The following is a 19,837-nucleotide window of genomic DNA, read 5'->3' on the forward strand; positions in this document are numbered from 1 at the left end:
GTTTGAAAAGACTGTTAGTTCATCATTCTCTCCAAGGTTTGTTTATTCTTCTCAGACTTTAATCTAGTCTCATATATTGTTCACTTGTTGTGTGGTGACTCAATGTTTGAAAGTCAAACGTTGTATTTAACGGTCTAACTTTTGTATATGCATTCTCCCGGACCCCAATATACAAACAGTATTTGTTGACATATGCACTTTTTAGTTAGTCTCATAGTCTCCACTTGAAACTTCCAAGAATTGTCGGACTTGGGCCACCTGTGGATAGTCAAGCAGTCTATTGTCCCTTCACCCATTATCTGCATGTCTTCACTGGAGGGTCCTTTGAATTTTCAACCAAGAAAAGTTAACCCTTAACAGATGGCTAGGCTGGTTTGCTGTCAGAATGAAGTTATGTTATTGATAAATAATTTCAAAAGGCACTACAACCAATTGAAAATATATGACGCATTGTGCCTAGGTACCAAGCTTCTCACAACGTTCTATCCTACTTAGTTGCTTTGCATGATTACGGTCCTGCGAACTCCTGTTTCTGTCTTTTGATATGACCAAAGCATTTGACACTTTATCCTAAGCTCTATAGTAACCCCTTGGCTAAGGTTTGATACCATGGGGTCAAATCCTCCTTATTCCCAATAGGAGGGGGAATCTGTCAAGGATGCCCTATTTCCATTTCCCCTATTCTCTTCATTATGGCCCTGGAGCTCTTGGCAATCCGCATACGGCTCCACCCTGACATCAAGGGCTTTATTTACTAAAGCTGGAGAGTCCAAAATCAGACTCCCTTCTGCATAGAAACCAATCAGCTTCTAACCTCAGCTTGTTCAATGAAGCTTTGGCAATGAAACCTGGAAGCTGATTGGTTTCTATGCAGAAGGGAGTCTGATTTTGGACTCTCCAGCTTTAGTAAATAAACCCCCAAAGGTCTAGATATAACTGGGATCCACCATAAAGCTGCACTCTTTCCAGACATGTTATCTTTCCTCTCCACATGTTTCTCTTCTCAATCTAAATCTAATGGCACACCTCACACATTTTGAGCGCTTTTCAGGCTCACATGCCACCTCGATCCAATCAGTGGCAATGAACATTTCCCTCCCTCTGTCGACCCAAAGACATCTTCAAGCACAATTCCCATTTCATTGGACGACAACGCTTCCCTACCTGGGTATAGCACGCACACCAACTTAGTATTCACTCTATCAAGCAAATATTCTCCCCCTTCTTTGTCATCTGAATAAATGAATCTCATCCTGGCATACTATCTATCCTGGTTTGGTTGAGCACATACAATTAAAATATATCTTCAGAAACTATGCTATCCTTTCCGAGTACTCCCTATCCATATTCCGCCCCATATTTTGCAAATTCTACAATGCCAAATTCTAAAATTTGTATGGGCTTTGGGGCAACCTCACCTAATTTGAACATCTATTTTATCGTCCAAGGATTCGGGGTGCCCTTGGGCTCCCCTACGTCCACCTTTATTACACAGCAGCCCAGATAGTCTGTCCCTACTTTTAGCTCCATGCTAAAAATTGGATCATTCAAGCATCATTAATTTGCTAAGGTGTTGCTCACCACCCCAATATATTTATATAAAGGACAGTAAACATGCTGAACACTGGTTCCCCTGTTTCCTTGTGCTCTACCTCCTTGGCAGAGGTTGTTTGGAAGTGGTTTTTGCATAATCAGGGTGGCCCTTGCTTCCTGTGAAGTTGCTTCTTCATTCAACGACTCCATGAACAAACACCTTGAGTCCTTGTCTTGGTCTTGTTGTTCTCTCCAGTTCTGATATACAGCCAGTGTTTTTTCTGGCCAAATGGTCCAATTCCTACCAGTGAGACCTGGCTGACGTGAGCATTAACCAGCTGTTGGTTTTGCGGACTATATGGCCCTTGAGTTGAACGTTATGTGTCATGTAGTGAATGATACCAGTTGCTTGTTTTTACACACATCAGCCTCATGTCGGTACATAAGCGCAGGATACTTGGTTAAATTGTTGGATGTTGGAGTAGGCTTCTAAAAAGGTCCTTCTCATCAGCAATGTCAACAGAGGTAAAGGACCAGGGACTAATCCTATTGAGTAAAGCCATCCTTCTCTTCTCCAAAGTGTTGATTTCATATCCTATATACAGTTGTGTTCAAAATAATAGCAGTGTGTTGAAAAAGGTGAATAAAGCTCAACATCCTTCTAATTGCTTTTATTTCCATACACACAAATGCATTGGGAACACTACACATTGTATTCCAAATCAAAACATGAAGAAAAACGTATCAAATTTGTATTGTTACTCTAAAAAAAAATTTAAGAAAAGTGAATATTGGACTGTTCAAAGAAATAGCAGGGTTTGTATTCTTTACAAACTCAAACATTCACTATATAAACTGAAAAATGTTTGAAGATTTTGCTTTCCTTAATCACTTAATCACTTAATATTTAGTTGTATAACCTCTGTTTCTGAGAACTGCTGTACATCTGTGTTGCATGGAGTCAACCAACTTATGGCACCTGTGAACAGGTATTCAAGCCCAGGATGATTGAACTACATTCCACAGTTCTTCTCTATTTCTTGGTTTTGCCTCAGAAACTGCATTTTTGATGTCACCCCACAAGTTTTCTATTGGATTAAGATTCGGGGATTGGGCTGGCCACTCCATTACAACAATCTTGTTGGTCTGGAACCAAGATGTTGCACGTTTTCTGGTGTGTTTGGGGTCGTTGTCTTGTTGGGATACCCATTTCAAGGGCATTTCCTCTTCAGCATAAGGCAGCATGACCTCTTCAAGTATTCTGATATATTCAAACTGATCCATGATCCCTGGTATGCGATAAATAGGCCCAACACCGTAGTATGAGAAACATCCCCATATCATGATGCTTGCGCAACCATGCTTCAATGTCTTCACAGTGTACTGTGGCTTGAATTCAGTGTTTGGGGGTCGTCTGACAAACTGTCTCCAGCCACTAGACCCAAAAAGAACAATCTTCCTTTCATCAGTCGACAAAATGTTGCGCCATTTCTCTTTAGGCCAGTCAATGTGCTCTTTGACAAATTGTAACGTCTTCAGCACATGTGTTTTTTTCAACAGTGGGACTTTGCGGGGGCTTCTTGCAGATATCTTGGCTTCACATAGGCGTCTTCTAATTGCAACAGTACTCACAGGTAACTTTAGACCTTCTTTGATCTTCGTGGAGCTGATTGTTGGCTGAGTCCTTGCCATTTTGGCTATTCTTCTAGCCATTTGAATGGTAGTTTTTTTGATTTCTTCCACGTCTTTCAGGTTTTGGTTGCCATTTTAAAGCGTTTGCGATCATTTTAGCTGAGCAGCCTATCATTTTCTGCACTCCTTTATATGTTTTCCCCTCTCCAACTTTTTAAACAAGGTACGCTGTTCTTCTTAGCAATGTCTGGAACGACCCATTTTCCTCAATTTCAGAGAGAAATGCACTGTAACCAGCATGTACAACATTTGCTGCCTTCCTTCCTTAAATAAGGGCAATAATTGCCACCTTTTTTTCAAAGAATGAATGACCTCACTAATAGAACTCCACACTGCTATTATTTTGAACATGCACCTTTCAATTAGTGTTTCAATTACACAGAATCGGCAGCATGCATGTCATGACTGTTGGGTCTGTTGGATTTCTAGTACTCTACTACACCTGCTAGTATTTATTTGCTATGTAGAAATATCATTTCAATAACTGCTTTTGGTAGATCAGGTTAGTGATGTCTGACTTGTATTATTTTGAACACAACTGTATAACCCAAATGAGGTGATACGCTCTACTCACCGCTCATCCAACCCACTGAGGCCAGACCAATCTGTCTAGTGCTTATGGGGGAGCGCAGAGACCACCTTGGGTAAATATACTATACTTCCCTGGGGTTTCTAGGCACATTGTTCAAGTAATCTACTTGAGTTATGTATATCTACAAAATGATCCCCTCACAGGAAGATGTCCTATAGATGGAGGCCACTAGCAGAGAGGTGTAGTTCCCGGTTTCTTTAACCACTAGCCTACAGGGCACTTATACCCCCTTCCTGCCCAGGCCAATTTCCAGCTTTCAGCGCTGACGCGCTTTGAATGATAATTGCGCGGTCATGCAACACTGTACCCATATGAAATTTGTATCTTTTTTTGTGACAGAGCTTTGTTTTGGTGGAATTTAATCACCCCTGGGTTTTTTTTTTTTTTCTTAAACCAAAAACCACTGAAAATTTTTTAAAGTTTTTTTTCTTAGTTTTTGTTCTAAAAGTTTGTAAATAAGTGATTTTTCTCCTTCACTGATGTGCGCTAATGAGGCTGTAGTGATGGGCACTGATAGGCTGCACTGATGGACATTGATAGGAGGCACTGGTAGGTGGCACTGATGGGCATTGACGGGCATCACTGATGATATAAGTATAGTGCAGCGCTGCAATTTGAGTGAATATAAAAATAAATATATAAAGTTCATGAAATCTTCATAAATATACAGAAAATCTGAAAAGGACTTGAAGTGAAAGTCTTCCGCATATTAAATAGGTGACTGGAACTGTGTAGAAAAAATGCACACTCACCGACCGCGCATTAAATATGCGCGTGTATATGATCATCAATCCAGGTAATCAGCAAAACACACGATACATCTCTCACAGGTAGATCATCAGCCTTGGGTGTAGTGATATACAGCGGGACTCAGAGAGCACACTGCACCAGTGGATGGACAGCCTAGGTGAATGGGCTCCCTCTTCTGGATGCAAGATACACTGGAAACCAGCTGCTGTAAATCTGAGGTGACGTCACTCCTCCGCTCCGCGCTGAAAAGGGTCTGGCTGCTGCCATTCACCTAGGCTGTCCATCCACTGGTTCAGTGTGCTCTGAGTCCTGCTGTATATCACTACACCCAAGGCTGATGATCTACCTGTGAGAGATGTATCGTGTGTTTTGCTGATTGGATTGATGATCATATACATGCACATATTTAATGCACGGTCGGTGAGTGCACATTTTTTCTACACAGTTCGTCACCTATTTAATATAATGAAGACTTGCACTTCAAGTCCTTTTCAGATTTTCTGTATATTCCATGAACTTTATATATTCATTTATTTTTATATTCACTCAAATCGCAGCGCTGCACTATACTTATGACTTATGTTACAAGGTTTTGGTGATTCCTTTGAGTGTTCTAGCAGCTGAATATATGAGCGTTCGCTACATTCCTTTACATCCTAGGCATCACTGATGGGCACTGAAAGGCAGCACTCATATATGGCACTTATAGGCAGCACTGATGCACACTGATAGGCGGCACTGACTGGCACTGATTGGCAGCATTGTGAGGTGGCACTGACTGGCACTGGTGGGTCACACAAAGGCAGCTCAGATGGGCACTATGTGGCACTGATGTGGCACTTATAGGCATGTGGCATGGATGAGCACTGAGAGCTGGCACTGATGGAAACTGACAGGAGGCACTGCTGGGGCTACACCAATCATCAGGGCACACTGATCATCAGTGCTCTGATTTGTGTACATGTCCCCTCCGAGGAATGCCAATTACCGGCTCTCCTCTTCTCACAAGCTGTCAGTGTGACAGTTCGTGGGGAGAGAAATGCCGATAACCGGCATTTCCCTGTTTATATGTGATCAGCTGTGATTGGACACAGCTGATCACATGACCGAGCCGACATCTTTGGCTCTTTCCGTGGATTGGTGATCCACTGTGTCCAAGGGACACAGTGCACCGCCGATCGCTGAACTGCGTGCTCCATGAGCCGCGCATGCGTGGTTAGAATGGGAGGACGTCATATGACTTCCTCCCAGACTGAGAGAACCGCCTTGCGCCCATCATTGTACTATATGGCGGGCGGGAGGCGGTTAAAGAAAGTGCTATATTTGTAAAATAAGTCGCCTCAGGGAGAGTCTCATTTTAAAGTAACCACTGCAAGTGTTCTAGTCAAGGCTACATATATTTCCTAAAAGAGTTGTTATAATTTTAGCTATTTTAAAAGAAGGATATTACTTTTACATCTCAATCTCACAAATTGGCTATGCCTTGCGTAGCTCTAAGTTTACTGCAATCCAATTACTTTCTCACTGTACAGGTACTTATTTTGGACTGTAACACCTACCAAAAACAGTTGCTTCTGTGGTCCATGTGATCTAACTTCAGCTCTCTACTAGCCAACATATAAAAAGTAATCCATGTACCCACAGTATAATGAATAAAAGTGCTCAAAACATCCCAACAAAAATATAATTATATAGCAAAAGCTTCGTTGGTGTGAAAAATGTGAGTGAGAAATTACATAAATATGTCTTAAATGCAGCTTGGCAAATTAAATCTTCCCACTGTATTGCCCCTTATTCATAATTTTGTGGCCTGGGTGTGATGGCGTCCTCACACGTGTCGTTACGCATCGTGTCATGAATGCAATGACGTAGTCGTGCAACGTGTGCAGTGGAATGTCAGCGCTCATCAGCACCCTATAATTCAGAATCAAAATAGTTTTCTTTTTATGACAATTCTTATTTGACTAGAAAAGAAAAGGGAACATACTGTTGTTTTCGCTCCATAGGACGCACTTGACCATAAGACGCACGTAGGTTTTAGAGGTGGAAAAACAAGACTGCGGACGTAGTACAGGGGATAACCAGAGACTGCAGACGTTGCAGGGGATGACCAAGAGTCTGCGGACCTATAGGGCAGGAGGGGGAACGGTTACTTGAATTTGACAGGTACCCGCATCCGTGTAGTTGTCCTCCCTTTACTGTGGGCACTTGGCTGTGACAGGTGCCCACTGCGCATGCACCGGTGTCTTCTGTGACCTGTCGTGTCCCAGAAGACGCTGGACCATTCACAAAGCGCAGCGGGCACCCGGCTGTCACAGATGCCGGTGCGGGAAGACTGCACAACGCTGGACCGAGGAACAGGTAAGGTCCTGCGTCAGAGAACAGCTGAGCGGCCGGCCCGGTATTCTGGCATGGTGGCGGTGGAAATACTGGATCGGCCACTTTATATTTGCTCCATAAGACGCACTGACATTTTTCCTGCTTTTTTTTGGGGGGGAAAAAGTGTGTCTTATGGAGCAAAAAATACGGTAATTACTGTGGCAGTCCCAACCGGGAGAGGGGCTTTTGGAGCGGACTGCAGGCTACCCTCTTGCCTACTGAATATGGCCCATGGAGAGAGCAAATCATTCTCTGATGGACAGCAGCGTGATGAATGCTGAGAGCAAGGCTTGGATTAATTGTCTGCATAAAGACAATAAATCTTCCCTTCTGGAATGGATGAAAAGATGTAATATTAATCTTGTACAGGTTAATAGTCAGAGGAAATATGGTGGCCCCCATGCGGACTAGGGTGGAGAAGCTCCTCTATTTGGGACAGAAATATTTATCAACAAGCTCCCTCAAAAAATCTGACGATAAGCTAATTCCACTTTTCAGACTGTTGGAATATTGTATGAGTTTTGTCTTATGATGGACTGTATATACAAGTGAAAGCAAAAACTTCTGAAAGATAGCATGTGTAATGAACTTTGTGTGTTCAGGGGTGGGTAATCAAAGCGTCGCATCCCTGGCTGTTGATTAGCTTACTGTTAATTAGATCGCTGTTGGCTGTACTGCTGTGATCAAGCATACAGTGAGGAACAGAAGTATTTGAACACCCTGCGATTTTGCAAGTTCTCCCACTTCGAAATCATGGAGGGGTCTGAAAAATTTCAGGAAATCACATTTGTATGATTTTTAAAGAATTTATTTGTCTTGCACTGCTGAACATAAGTATTTGAACACCTAAGAAACAGCAAGAATTCTGGCTCTCAAAGACCTGTTACTGTGCCTTTAAAAATTCCACCTCTACTCCACTCAATCTAACTTAGTAGCACCTGTCTGAGCTCTTTAAAGACACCTGTCCACCCCACAGCAGTCAGACGCCAACTACTACCATGGGCAAGACCAGAGGGCTGTCAAGACACCAGAGACAAAATTGTGGACCTCCACAAGGCTGGAAAGGGCTACGGGGCAATTGCCAAGCAGCTTGGTGAAAATAGATAAACTGTTGGAGCAATTGTTAGAAAATGGAAGAGGCTAAAGACGACTGTCAATCTCCCTTGGACTGGGACTCCAGGCAAGATCTCACCTTGTGTGGTATCACTGATAAGAAAGGTAAGGCCCAGAACTACAATGGAGGAGCTGGTCAATGACCTGAAGAGAGCTGGGACCACAGTTTCAAAGGTCGTTGTCGGTAGAACACTACGCCGTCATGGTTTCAAATTATGCATTGCACGGAAAATTCCCCTGCTCAAGTCATCACATATCCAGGCCTGTCTGAAGTTTGCCAATAACCATCTGGATGATCCAGAGGAGGCATGGGAGAAAGTCATGTGGTCAGATGAGACCAAAGTAGAACTTTTGGTCTAAACTTCACTTGTGTTTGGAGGAAAAAGGGTGAGTTGCATCCCAAGAACACCATCCTTACTGTGAAGCATGGGGGTGGTAACATGCTTTGGGGGGTGCTTTTCTGCGAAGGGGACAGGACGACTGCACTGTATTAAGGAGACGATGAATGGGGCCATGTATTGTGAGGTTTTGAGCAACGACCTCCTCTCGGTCAGAGCATTGAAGATGTGTCGTGGCTGGGTCTTCCAACATGACAACGACTCGAAGCACACAGCCAGGATAACCAAGGAGTGGCTCCGTAAGAAGCATATCAAGGTTCTGGAGTGGCCTAGCCAGTCTCCAGACCTTAATCCAATAGAACATCTTTGGAGGGAGCTGAAACTCCGTATTGCTCAGCAACAGCCCCGAAACCTGACAGATCTAGAGGAGATCTGTGTGGAGGAGTGGGCCAAAATCCCTGTTGCAGTGTGTGCAAACCTGGTTAAGAACTACAGGAAACGTTTGTAATTGCAAACAAAGGCTTCTGTACCAAATATTAACACAGATTTTCTTAGGTGTTCAAATACTTATGTTCAGCAGTGCAAGACAAATAAATTCTTTAAAAATCATACAATGTGATTTCCTGAATTTTTTTTTTAATTCTGTCTGAGTGGGAATGCAGCTACAATGTGAATTTCAGACCCCTCCATGATTTCTAAGTAGGAGAACTTGCAAAATCGCAGGGTTTTCAAATACTTCTGTTCCTCACTGTATAACTAATCATTGTAGGTTGTTTATATCAATATGTAATATTTGTTTTGTTCATGTGGGTGCACTGCCCCTATTTCTGGAGTGTATAAAAATCCGTGTTTTTTGTTCAGCAAAGAGTTCCAGTTTTGGCATCTAAGCTAGTCTTGTCTAGTCTTCGGTGCAGTGCCTAGCTATATTACAAATGTCCCAGTGGTGAGGAAGCCATTCTCTCATGGAATCGCTCTATCAGGCGTTCTGTCACACTTAACTCATCAGATCCTTGTGTCATATTTCTATTGGGCATCTGGCCAATCGTAAATCATATCAATAAGGGTCTATTTGATCTGTTCATATAAATTAATGTGTGTGTGTGTGTGTGTGTGTGTGTGTGTGTGTGCGCGCACTATATTGCCAAAAGTGTTCGGACGCTTGCCTTTACACGCACATGAACTTTAATGGCATCCCAGTCTTAGTCCGTAGGGTTCAATATTGAGTTGGCCTACCCTTTGCAGCTATAACAGCTTCAACTCTTCTGGGAAGGCTGTCCGCAAGGTTTAGGAGTGTGTCTATGGGAATATTTGACCAATTTTCCTGAAGCGCATTTGTGACGTCAGGCACTATCGGATGAGAAGACCTGGCTCGCAGTCTCCGCACTAATTCTTCCCAAAGGTGTTCCATCGGGTAATGTCAAGACTCTGTGCAGGCCAGTCAAGTTCCTCCACCCCAAACTCGCTCACCCATGTCTTTATGGATCTTGCTTTGTGCACTGGTGCCCAGTCATGTTGGAACAGGAAGGGGCCATCCTCAAACTGTTCCCACAAAGTTGGGAGAATGAAGGTGTCCTGTATTGAAGTGGTTAAATACATCTTCAGCAAAGATGTTAGGCACTTGCTTGTTTTTCAGATTAGCACTAAAAGTGGAGGGGACTGGCCAAATCATTGACTTCCAAGTAGAAGTTTGTATTTTGCAACACTGGGTTTTAAAGGCAGATTGTACACTTTGCATGTGCAGTTGCACTTATTTTCCCAGAGCTTAGTGAATGCATAGAAGCTGTTTTTGTTTACCATCATCCAATCATGTATAAGCAAAAATGCTGAAAATCTTCCTTGCACTTAAATGGGTATTTTTTTTACAAAGTGGAACTTCAACATATTAACTAAGGTCTAAGAAAAAAAATTATCTAAAAAAAAAAAATACTTGCTGTTAAATAGCAAGAATGCATACATCAAGATCGTGAATTGGAGTTTACACTTAAACGGGAATGCAATACAGGTTTGCATTAAAACTGCTAAATTACTGACAATATTTTGTGAATATATATACAGTGCCTGCATTATCCTTAACTGTATACTTAGAGATGAAATTGTTGTTAACATACAAAGATCGGAGCAGACACCGTTAAATACTCACCGTAGAATTATTTGGTGCCCCTACATTCCTGAAGAAAATGAAGAGATGCCAGCTGATGATGCCAGTCAGACTGTTGCCTTATTGCATGAAGATAGGGTAAGATTAACACTTTTTTTTCAGCTAGATAACCTTAGTAAACAATTAATGTTCAACTTACGGGGATATTAAAAACATAATGTATATGATATTTTTTGTTGCTAGTCTTAAAGGTGATCTCAAACTTTTAGTAAAGTTTAAATGGTTTGTTTGGGCCTAACTGGTCCAAAGAAAATATTACCTTTGGTAACAGATGGTGCTGCTGGCAGCGCTGAATAAACTGTATGTAGTCTCAGCTACTTACAGTATACAGTTTTGTGTTTAACAGCAGGATGGGGTTTTCTCATTGTGCTACTGAAACAAAATTGAATCTGGCTGACTTCATTTTGTTCCAGGCGTGGAACGGGAAGTACCCATTCCGGTGCCCAACACAGTTTAGCTTCAACAAGGCAATTTTTTTTTTCTCCTGAGTTTCCAGGGAAACTTAATTTGGATACCTGTTGATCTTGCCAGTAGACTTATTTTTCCCCTTTATTGGGTGAAAATATTAATATTGCAGTCAAATCACACAGCATTATTGTTGTGGCTGGGGGGTAAGTTTAAATAGACAAAATTAAACCCTACCTGCAGTTAACTTTTTTTTTCTTTTTCTCAATTAACAGTTTTTATTGGTTTTTACACACACACACACACACACACACACACCTATCACTCACATTTGAAATAGAAAAAAAGCACATCGATGGTAGAAATCTGCATGGATACAAAACCTATAATGTCACAGAATAACAGTGGGGAGGCCATTAGAACCTTACATTTGGAGTAAGTTGAGAAGTGATAAAAATATCCCATGGGTGCCACCCTGCCTCAAACACAGCAATCGAACAGGCATGTAGGAGAGGTCATCTGTCTTAAATCAGGAATAAGTTTAAACAGAGTCGGCATCGAAGGAGGTATAGAGGATAGCCAACACATAGGGATGCTGCTTCTAGCTGCAGTCAGAACATATGCGGAGAGTTTCCTGGCCATTTTGGGTAGACCTGGGAATGGCAGGCTCAATTAAAAGTATAGAGGCTCGAAAGGGAGAGAAGTATGCAATAGCATTTGTGAAAAGGACAAAACCTCTAACCAAAAAGGAGCAATGGATCCATTTTGTCCAAAAAAAATGTTAGAGGGAGTCAAAGTCCTTACCGCAGTGCCAGCAAGCCGAAGAAGCATTCAGGTTATAGGCGTGGAGTACTTCAGGTGTTTTGTACCACAACATCATAATTTTGTATGTATTTTTCTTATAAACCACAAACAGAAGATTTAGATGCGTTTTCCCAAATTTTCTTCCACAGTGTCAATGTCACATTGTAAAAACTATGTAAACTATGTAAAGATGAGTGTCATTAGATAGGGGGGAAGCATCCATAAGTAGTTTATATGTATTAGAAATGATGCCCCTTTTATGCGGGCCCTGTATGCATAGACGCTCAAAGGGAGTGGGTTTCCCAAGAGTCAATGTGGGGGACATGGTAGAGAAGAAGTTGAGTATCTGTGGATAAACATCGAAATGTTGGGAAGGTAGATCTTTTTTCTGGAGGTATGAGAATGGTTGCAGCTTCCAAGTTACAGGGTGTACCAAGTGGCGTAGTTGGAAAAGATTGGCTGCGACCCAAGGGAGCACTCGGGACACGGCCAGACTACCCGGGAGGTTGGGATTAAAAAGGATATTGGTCAGTGGGGAGCAATCGGAGGTCAGTGCAAATTTAGTCTTACATTTCTGCCAGACAGTCATGGAGAATTGCATGGGGCCAAGGAAGAGATGACGAATAGAGGCAACATCCACCGCCGAGGTAGAACAAAGGAGGGAACATGGATAGGTCAGAGTCAATTGCAAGGATTCAATCTCAGTCCACAGGTTGGGAGAGTAATGGGTGGACATAAGAAAACTGAGTTGAGTAGTATAATAGGTTGAGATATCCAGTGCCCGTAGGCCCCCCTAGAACGCAGAGAGAGTAGTACACTCCATGCAATTCTATGTTGTTGTGCCAAATGAAATGTAGAAGGGATTTCTGGAGGGAGTTGTAGTTTGGACATAGGAACGGGAAGGGTCGCAAATAAATACAGGAGTTTGGGCAGCACAATCACTTTTATTACGTTGATGCGTCCCAGGAAGGAAATGGGTAGGGTATCCCAGAATTTCAAGGAGCTGGATATAGCTATAAATAAGGGGGCAGAATTAGCGTCATATATAGAACGGTAGGGGGAAGTGAGGTTAGTACCCAAATATTTTAAAGAGTGAGTGCACCATCGGTAAGAAATAGACTCTTTGAAAGATGATAGAACAGCTGGTGGGATGTGACGTGGAAGTGCCTCAATTTTGGACGTATTAATTTTGTAACCTGAGAGGGCCCTGAATTGATGTAAAATTTTATGTAATACTCGTAGAGAGATTTGAGGGTTTGAGAGTGTAAGGAGGATATCATCTGCAAAAAGGGATAGTTTGTACTCACTGCCATGAGAAAATATCCCTTGTATATTGGGGTTAGACCAGATTGCAATAGCTAGCAGCTCCAGACAGAGAATAAACAGAGGGGAGAGTGGACATCCCTGTCGAGTACCATTCGACATCTGGGAAGGGGGTGAAAGAAAGGAGGCCAATCTGACCTGTGAGGAAGGGTCAGAGTAAAGTGCTTTTAAAGCTGCCACAAACGGACCTCGGAAGCCAAACTTCTCCAAGACCATAAGCATGTAGGGCCAGCTAAGGCGGTCAAAGGCTTTTTGAGCATCTAAACTCAATACAATGGTAGAGGTCCAGTTAACCAGGTCAATATATCTCCTGGTATTATCCGCATCATGTCTGGCAGGAACAAAACTACTTGATTTCTGTGTATGAGCTTGGAGATTAGCCTGGACAGCCTATTGGCCAGGATCTTAGTAAAGATCTTGTAATCCGAGTTTAGTAGAGCAATAGGATAATTATCTAGGATAGAATGGTCTTTGTTAGGTTTGGGAATTCTAGAAATATATACGTACGGGAGAAGTCAGCCTGAGGAGTGACTCCTTTGAAAATATTTTGTTAAAAACAGAGACGATGAGGAGCCAGGATACCAGTGATACTGGTCCTGGAGTTTTGCATGAAGGAAGATGTTTAACTATGTCAAATAGTTCTTTAGCTGAAATATCAGCATTAAGGGCCGAGGTGTCAGAAGGCGATAGCCTCAGTAAGAGTAGGGGTTAAAAAACCTATCCAGGGATGTCTCTGTGAGGGGGGGATGGAGGTCTGGTTCAAACGGTCGTAGAGGTTCTCATAGTATGAGCCAAAAAGGGAGACTAATACGTGGGGATCATAGGTAGGGTCTCCATTCGGTTGGATAAGATGGTCTGGCATCGTAGAGGGAGATTGTGCTTTGAGTCTATTGACGAGCATACGGTGAGGTTTGTTAGAAAATTCATAGAATTTCTATTTGAACCAGAGGAGAGATTGTGTAGACTTGCAGGCATCAAGGGCCTTGATTTGATCACGAAGAGGTCACCTTTTGTAGCCCAGAAATAGACTGTTTTGCAAGAAGTCTACGTTCAGCCAAGGATAATTGGTGGACCAGGGAAGTCTTGGCACTTGCCGAGGATTTTTTCAGACGAGAACCCATGGAGATACTGAGTCCCCGAAATACCGCCTTGTGGGCTTCCCACACGGTCGAGGTAGAAGGTACGGTGCCAACATTGTGGCGAAAATACATGTCAAGTCCCTGCGAGAGCTCATCTCGGAGATAGTCCATGGTTAAAAAGGTCTCCTTGAGGTGCCAATGGCATGCCTTCAGCATAACGTTAGGGGAAAAAAAGATTTAAAGTTGGTCAGGCCATGTGATAGGGTTGATTTCAGGAGAAATCAGGAGAGGGAGCAAAGGGGCAGAGATGAAGAAATGATCCAGACGGGAAAAACTACAATGAGTGGAGTAGAAAGTAAATTGTGCAGAGGGTGTCTAATCCGCCAGACGTCCAAGACAATGCTCCCTGATCAATTTGCAAATGGATTTTGAAGAGGAGCATTGCTGCTTCGAAGGAGTGAACTCGAAGAGAATTTTCCTGTCTGTGGTGAGAGGATTAAATTAAAGTTGCCCCCTATAATCATATGTGGAGTAGAGAAGGAACCTAATTTGCAAGTGTTTGTGAAAGAAACTGCAATTGACCTGCATTCGGGGCATATAGATTCAACAAAACAAGGGGAGTGTCACCAAGCATACATTCTAATATAATGAAATTACATTGTTGGTTGACCTTGGAGGAAACGACCAGAAGGTAGGAATGTGTCCGAATCAGAATTGCCACTCCAGCCTTCCCAGAGAGGTTGAAGGCCGAGTAAGAATGGGGAAAAAAAAACCTTGAGGCAAAATGAAAGGAGCCAGTCGATATAAAATGGGTCTTCTGGACAAAAATGTCTGCTCCTGAGGATTGAAATTCCTTCAAAGCCATCCACAGTTTCTGAGTGGAGTTAAGGCCTTTGTTATTTTATGATGGCTTTAATCATATAATGTCAATGGATATAGCATGTGTACCAGCAGAAAAGGTAAATGGGATACCATCTGTGAAACAAAACAGAAGACAAATAACATTGATAAAACACATAAAATATAAACCATAAAAATTACAGCAGGAAACCGATATCCGTAGGGATATAAACTTGGGAAAAACAACTATACCCAAGTCATCTAGGCCAATGGGTAGACTGGATCGGGGGGCAACATGACAACCAACACATAACAGTCGTCAAACCCGGCCAGGGAAAAAAAAAACCAAGATAAATGCACCCAAAGAGGACTCGGCCAGTTAAAAAAAAAAAAAAAAAAAAAAAAAGAGGGGGGGGGGGTAGAGAGTCAACCCCGAAGTATCCACAGGAGAACACCCCAAAAGGACATCAGGTTGGCACATCGCTGGAACGAGGAGGACGTGGGCTTTGTGGGGTACGAGAAAGTCGCTTCCGGCCTCCAAGAACTGGTGTCCAAATCTTGTTGGGGGTGACGGAAGGACGAGATGGAGTAGGTGGCAGTGAGGAAGCGTCTTCCGATAGAGGTGGGAGTCCCAGTTGCTTTAGAATAGAGTCCTTCTCATGAAGGTCACGTAGAATAACTTGGGAGTTATCTTTAGAGACGACCAACTTGAAGGGAAAACCTCAGCGATAGGGGACACGATGGTGCTGAAGGTGGGTGGTGATTGGTTTTAGTGCCCGCCGTTTGGACAGAGTAATCGGAGAGAGATTACAGAAGAGCTGGAGCCTGTCCCCTTTAAATTCCAAGGAAGGCTTGTTGCGTACAGAGGATAACAAGGCTTCTATGCTTTAAAAAAAATGGAAGCAGACGATGACATCGCATGGTCTGGTGCCATCAACAGGTTTTGGGCCTAGAGATCGATGGGCCCTGTCCAGGCGCCAATCTGCTTCTGCGACCATAGGGGAGGTTGCAGTGAAGGATAGGAGATGGCGGTGGAGTTGGGAATTGGCAATTTATTCTGACATACCGCGAATACGCATGTTCTGACAGCGTTCCGTTTTCCAAATCTTCTTGTTGGAGCTGGATTTGGGACATGGAATGTTTCAGATAAGCGTTGTCTTCCTCTAAAACATGGACGTATTGCACCAATTTGTATTGCACTTATTCTCTAATTGATCTGCACGATTTCCGATCTGGGCTATTTCCCCTCTAAGATCCAAAGCCAATTTGCCAACTTCAGCGGCTATAGAGGCGGTAATGTTGCATAGAAATACTTAATTTGTCATCTAGTGCAAATACTGTGAGAGAAGATGATGCATGCGGAATGGCAGGTGCAGAAGAATGATGTCCCAAAGAAGGGTGCTCTAATGCTCCCCCTACCAGTGCCAGGGGCATGGGATCCTCCATTTGGAGATTTGAAGAGGCTGGGGATGCTGGCTGCTCTGTGGAGGGAGTTGTAGTACCTCCCGTCGCTGCTGGTGGCCTGGAGACCTTCCTCAGACTCACGGCCAGACTCGAGACCGGGGATTATGGCCTAGAGAGGAAACGCTTGATTGGCAAAGGCCGTGGATCTCTCAGGGCAGGGGAGGGGGGGGCTTCCAACGCCCAATCTTCCCCATTTTTCCCCCCTGAGGTGCTGGGCCAGGTGCCGAACTTATACGGCTCACCTGGTGTGCATGATGGCTGATGGTGCAGAGCGGAGAGCTGGAAAGGCTGGGGATGAGCGGAGCTCTGCAGTTATGCGACCGCCATCATCCCTGGTCGCGCATGTGCCCACAGTTAACTTTTTAAAATTAGATAAGGCAACGGTTGTTGTTAATTGATAAAAGGGTTCTAACACTTGACTGAACACTCTCTGCCTCCTATTGGTCCTAAACTCAGGATCTTGCAAGGGATGTTCTGTTTCAAAATACACTATCATTAGATGGATTAGGCTCTCTATTCCTTAATGGGAATTTCCTAGGCATTTCAACATTAAGCCTCTGTTGCCCCCATTTGTATAGCCACCACCTGGTCTTCTGTAAATACATTTTACCATTTGCCTTGTTGTCTATCCTTCCTATTCATTACTTGGGGTCTTTCCAAGGTCTGCGAATTTCTGTTCAATTCCTTTTATTTTGTTTATGGAATAAAGTAGCAGCAAATGTTTAGCCCATGCAGGGGCATAAGTAATAGAGAGATAAATCACACAGAGGTTAAACCATGGGTCAAACAATTCGCTGTATAAGGTCTCAAAGCATACCTCCAAATGGGAATAACATGGATACCCATAAGCCATCAGCCAAGAAATTTGCATAAGAGGCTCAAGAACATAAAGAGAGAGGACAAAAAGAGGGAAAATAGAATCATAGTGTGAATGGGAGGACAGAGGGGAGAGAAAATGGCAAAACCCAACTCCTGCAAACTTGGGTCATTGATTTGGCAAAGAAGTTTAGATAATGCTCAGGTTATCCAGATTCACAGATGGTAATGAATAAGCAATGGTTCTCGGATTTTCAAGACTTTGGGCTAAGAATCAATGAAGATGCTAGATATCTTTTCATTAATTAACATTTGATTCCTTTACTTTCTGGAATTGAATTGTAGAGTGTTTTTGCTTTGCAAAGACAGGCAGTTGTTTGCATTGCAGCCAGAAATAAATACACAGCCATTTTCTGTTGGCATAGACAGACTTGGAATCGGTAAACGTAGGGTTAATTTAAGCATTTTTGGGAATGATTAGGTGAAACAGGGTTTGAAGTCCAAAAACTGGACCAGAAAGCTACCAGTTTGGGCAGGACCACCATACATGGACCACATTGCCCCATTGAACATTTAGCATTATAGTCTGGGTTAGCATGAACAATCCAGGCTGGATATAGACTGATCCCAGATTTGAAATATTGATAGAACACGTGCTATGTACGACATAATCCAGTCTGTCCACAGATGCCGAAAGATCCCACTCTCAGTGCGCTATGGGAGGTTTATGATTTTCAACCCTGTGTCCTGTAATGTACAAAAAAAATACATTATACTTAGCTGCTCTGTGCAGTGGTTTTGCACAGTGCAGCTCTGATCCTCCATTTCTTGGGTGCCCTATCGGCATGCCTGGCCTCTCTCTCTCCTGCCAAGTTCCCCTAGAAGCAAGCAGCTTGCTATGAGGGCACCCAAACAGGCTCTCTCCCGAGCTTTTGCTCTGTGTGTAGAGTCGCACACAGAACCGTGGTTCAGCCCTGCTCCCTCTCCTCATTGGCTCACTGTCTGTGATTGACAGCAGCCTGAGTCAATGGCTTCTGCTCCTGTCTCAGCCGTTGAGGAGGTAGAGAAGGAGGAAACAAAAACTAGAAAAATTACAGAACAAAGTACAGGGTTTTAACCCTTTGCTTCAGCTATTTTTATGTTTTCACACAGTTAGAAAATTATTTTAGTCCTGATGATTAGTTAAAATCTCCAAACATTAATCATTGTTTGAAAGCCGAGACTCTGGAAAATAAAATAATCATAGTTCCAGTTTGTTGCACAGTATTTGCACAACAGAATATCGAGCACAACATTTCTGTAAAAATACATTACCCTTACTTTCAGGGGACAACAATACAATATTGGTAAAATATAAAAGATGAGGTTGAGCTCAGTAAATGGATATCAAACGTGAAGCTTTAAGTTTGTGCATGCCTGCAAATCACTGACAAATTTCAATACCATATTTTTTTAATAAACAATGCTTTAAGATATCCTACAGGTTATGATTTTAGAGTTAACCATCAATAATGACCCTTGAATTATTGCTCTCACTCTGGTGTACATGCTGATGTGACATGTATTGCGGAGGAAAGGGGGGGGGGGTGTTGGCTGTAATTGCTTGGTTGTATTTTTATAACTGTTAATTTTTAGAACTCTTACTAAAACTTTGTTACATAGGTGACAAAAACATCCCTATGTGATATATTTTTAAAAGAGGTTCTCTTTAACCTACCTGGTGGTATTCCCGAGTGTAGCTCATGGTAAAGTTTCAGCATCACAAGCATTAACCCCGAGCTACACTCGGGAATACCCTGCAGCACTGCTCTGGGATCTCTTCTTCACTTACCTTGTCTTGCATTCCCGGTATGTCCCTCCTGCAGTGTCCCCTGCGATGTCCTCCTGCGGATGCTGGCGTCTGTCTTTTGGATGCCGTTCCCTTCGATGTCGGGACTGAACTGGCGGGAAATTTGAAAGTTGTAAAAGTGATACTCACTAAATTCACTAAAATCGCATAGTAAAATATTACTGTATCAAAGCATTTCACATACATTTTGTCCCTAGTGCTCTGTCCTGTGCCCTGCCTGCATTTTTATTGTTCTTTCTGCCTGGAAACTGAGAAATGTCCATGGCGTCCAAAAAGCGTCCCTTTATGTCAAAAGCGATTTTAGACCAGCTAGAGAACAGCGATAGTAAATTAGAATCACTTGCAGAATTGAGTGATGATTCGTGGGGAAATTCGTCATCAGACACTGAAAACGATTTTGCGACTTTGCTCAGTGATATGCGAACTTGGCTCTCTATTTCAAATTTCAGTGTTTTTGGTTTGATTATATTTAATTAAATTTATTATTATTATTATATTTTTTATGATTATTAAATTATAATTTATGATTTTGTGTTTCACATTTTAACATACCCAGGATGTTTACTAGACTTTTTTTGGGCAGATTTCAGTGAGTTATTCCTAAAAATTACAGGCCTACAATAAAAAAATACATATTTTCATGCAAAAAAAAGTACCGCTTTGAGCACAGAAATATGGACATAAACAGACCGCTAGGGAGGT

General features: G+C 42.6%; 1 protein-coding gene across 1 annotated transcript in view; it reads left to right on the forward strand.

Annotated features, from left to right (window-relative positions):
- The window catches only part of LOC149443196 (enhancer of mRNA-decapping protein 4-like), a 190,828-nt gene that overhangs the window by 135,037 nt on the left and 35,954 nt on the right, over positions 1–19,837 (forward strand). The window contains exon 6 of the mRNA XM_089655786.1: positions 10,483–10,633. Coding sequence (XP_089511912.1) covers positions 10,483–10,633 — 151 coding nt within the window. The remainder of the gene's footprint in view (positions 1–10,482; positions 10,634–19,837) is intronic.

This window comes from Staurois parvus, unplaced genomic scaffold (genome assembly GCF_062004578.1).
Source record: "Staurois parvus isolate SC_StPar_1 unplaced genomic scaffold, SC_StPar_1.0 ptg000871l, whole genome shotgun sequence".
NCBI lineage: Eukaryota > Metazoa > Chordata > Amphibia > Anura > Ranidae > Staurois > Staurois parvus.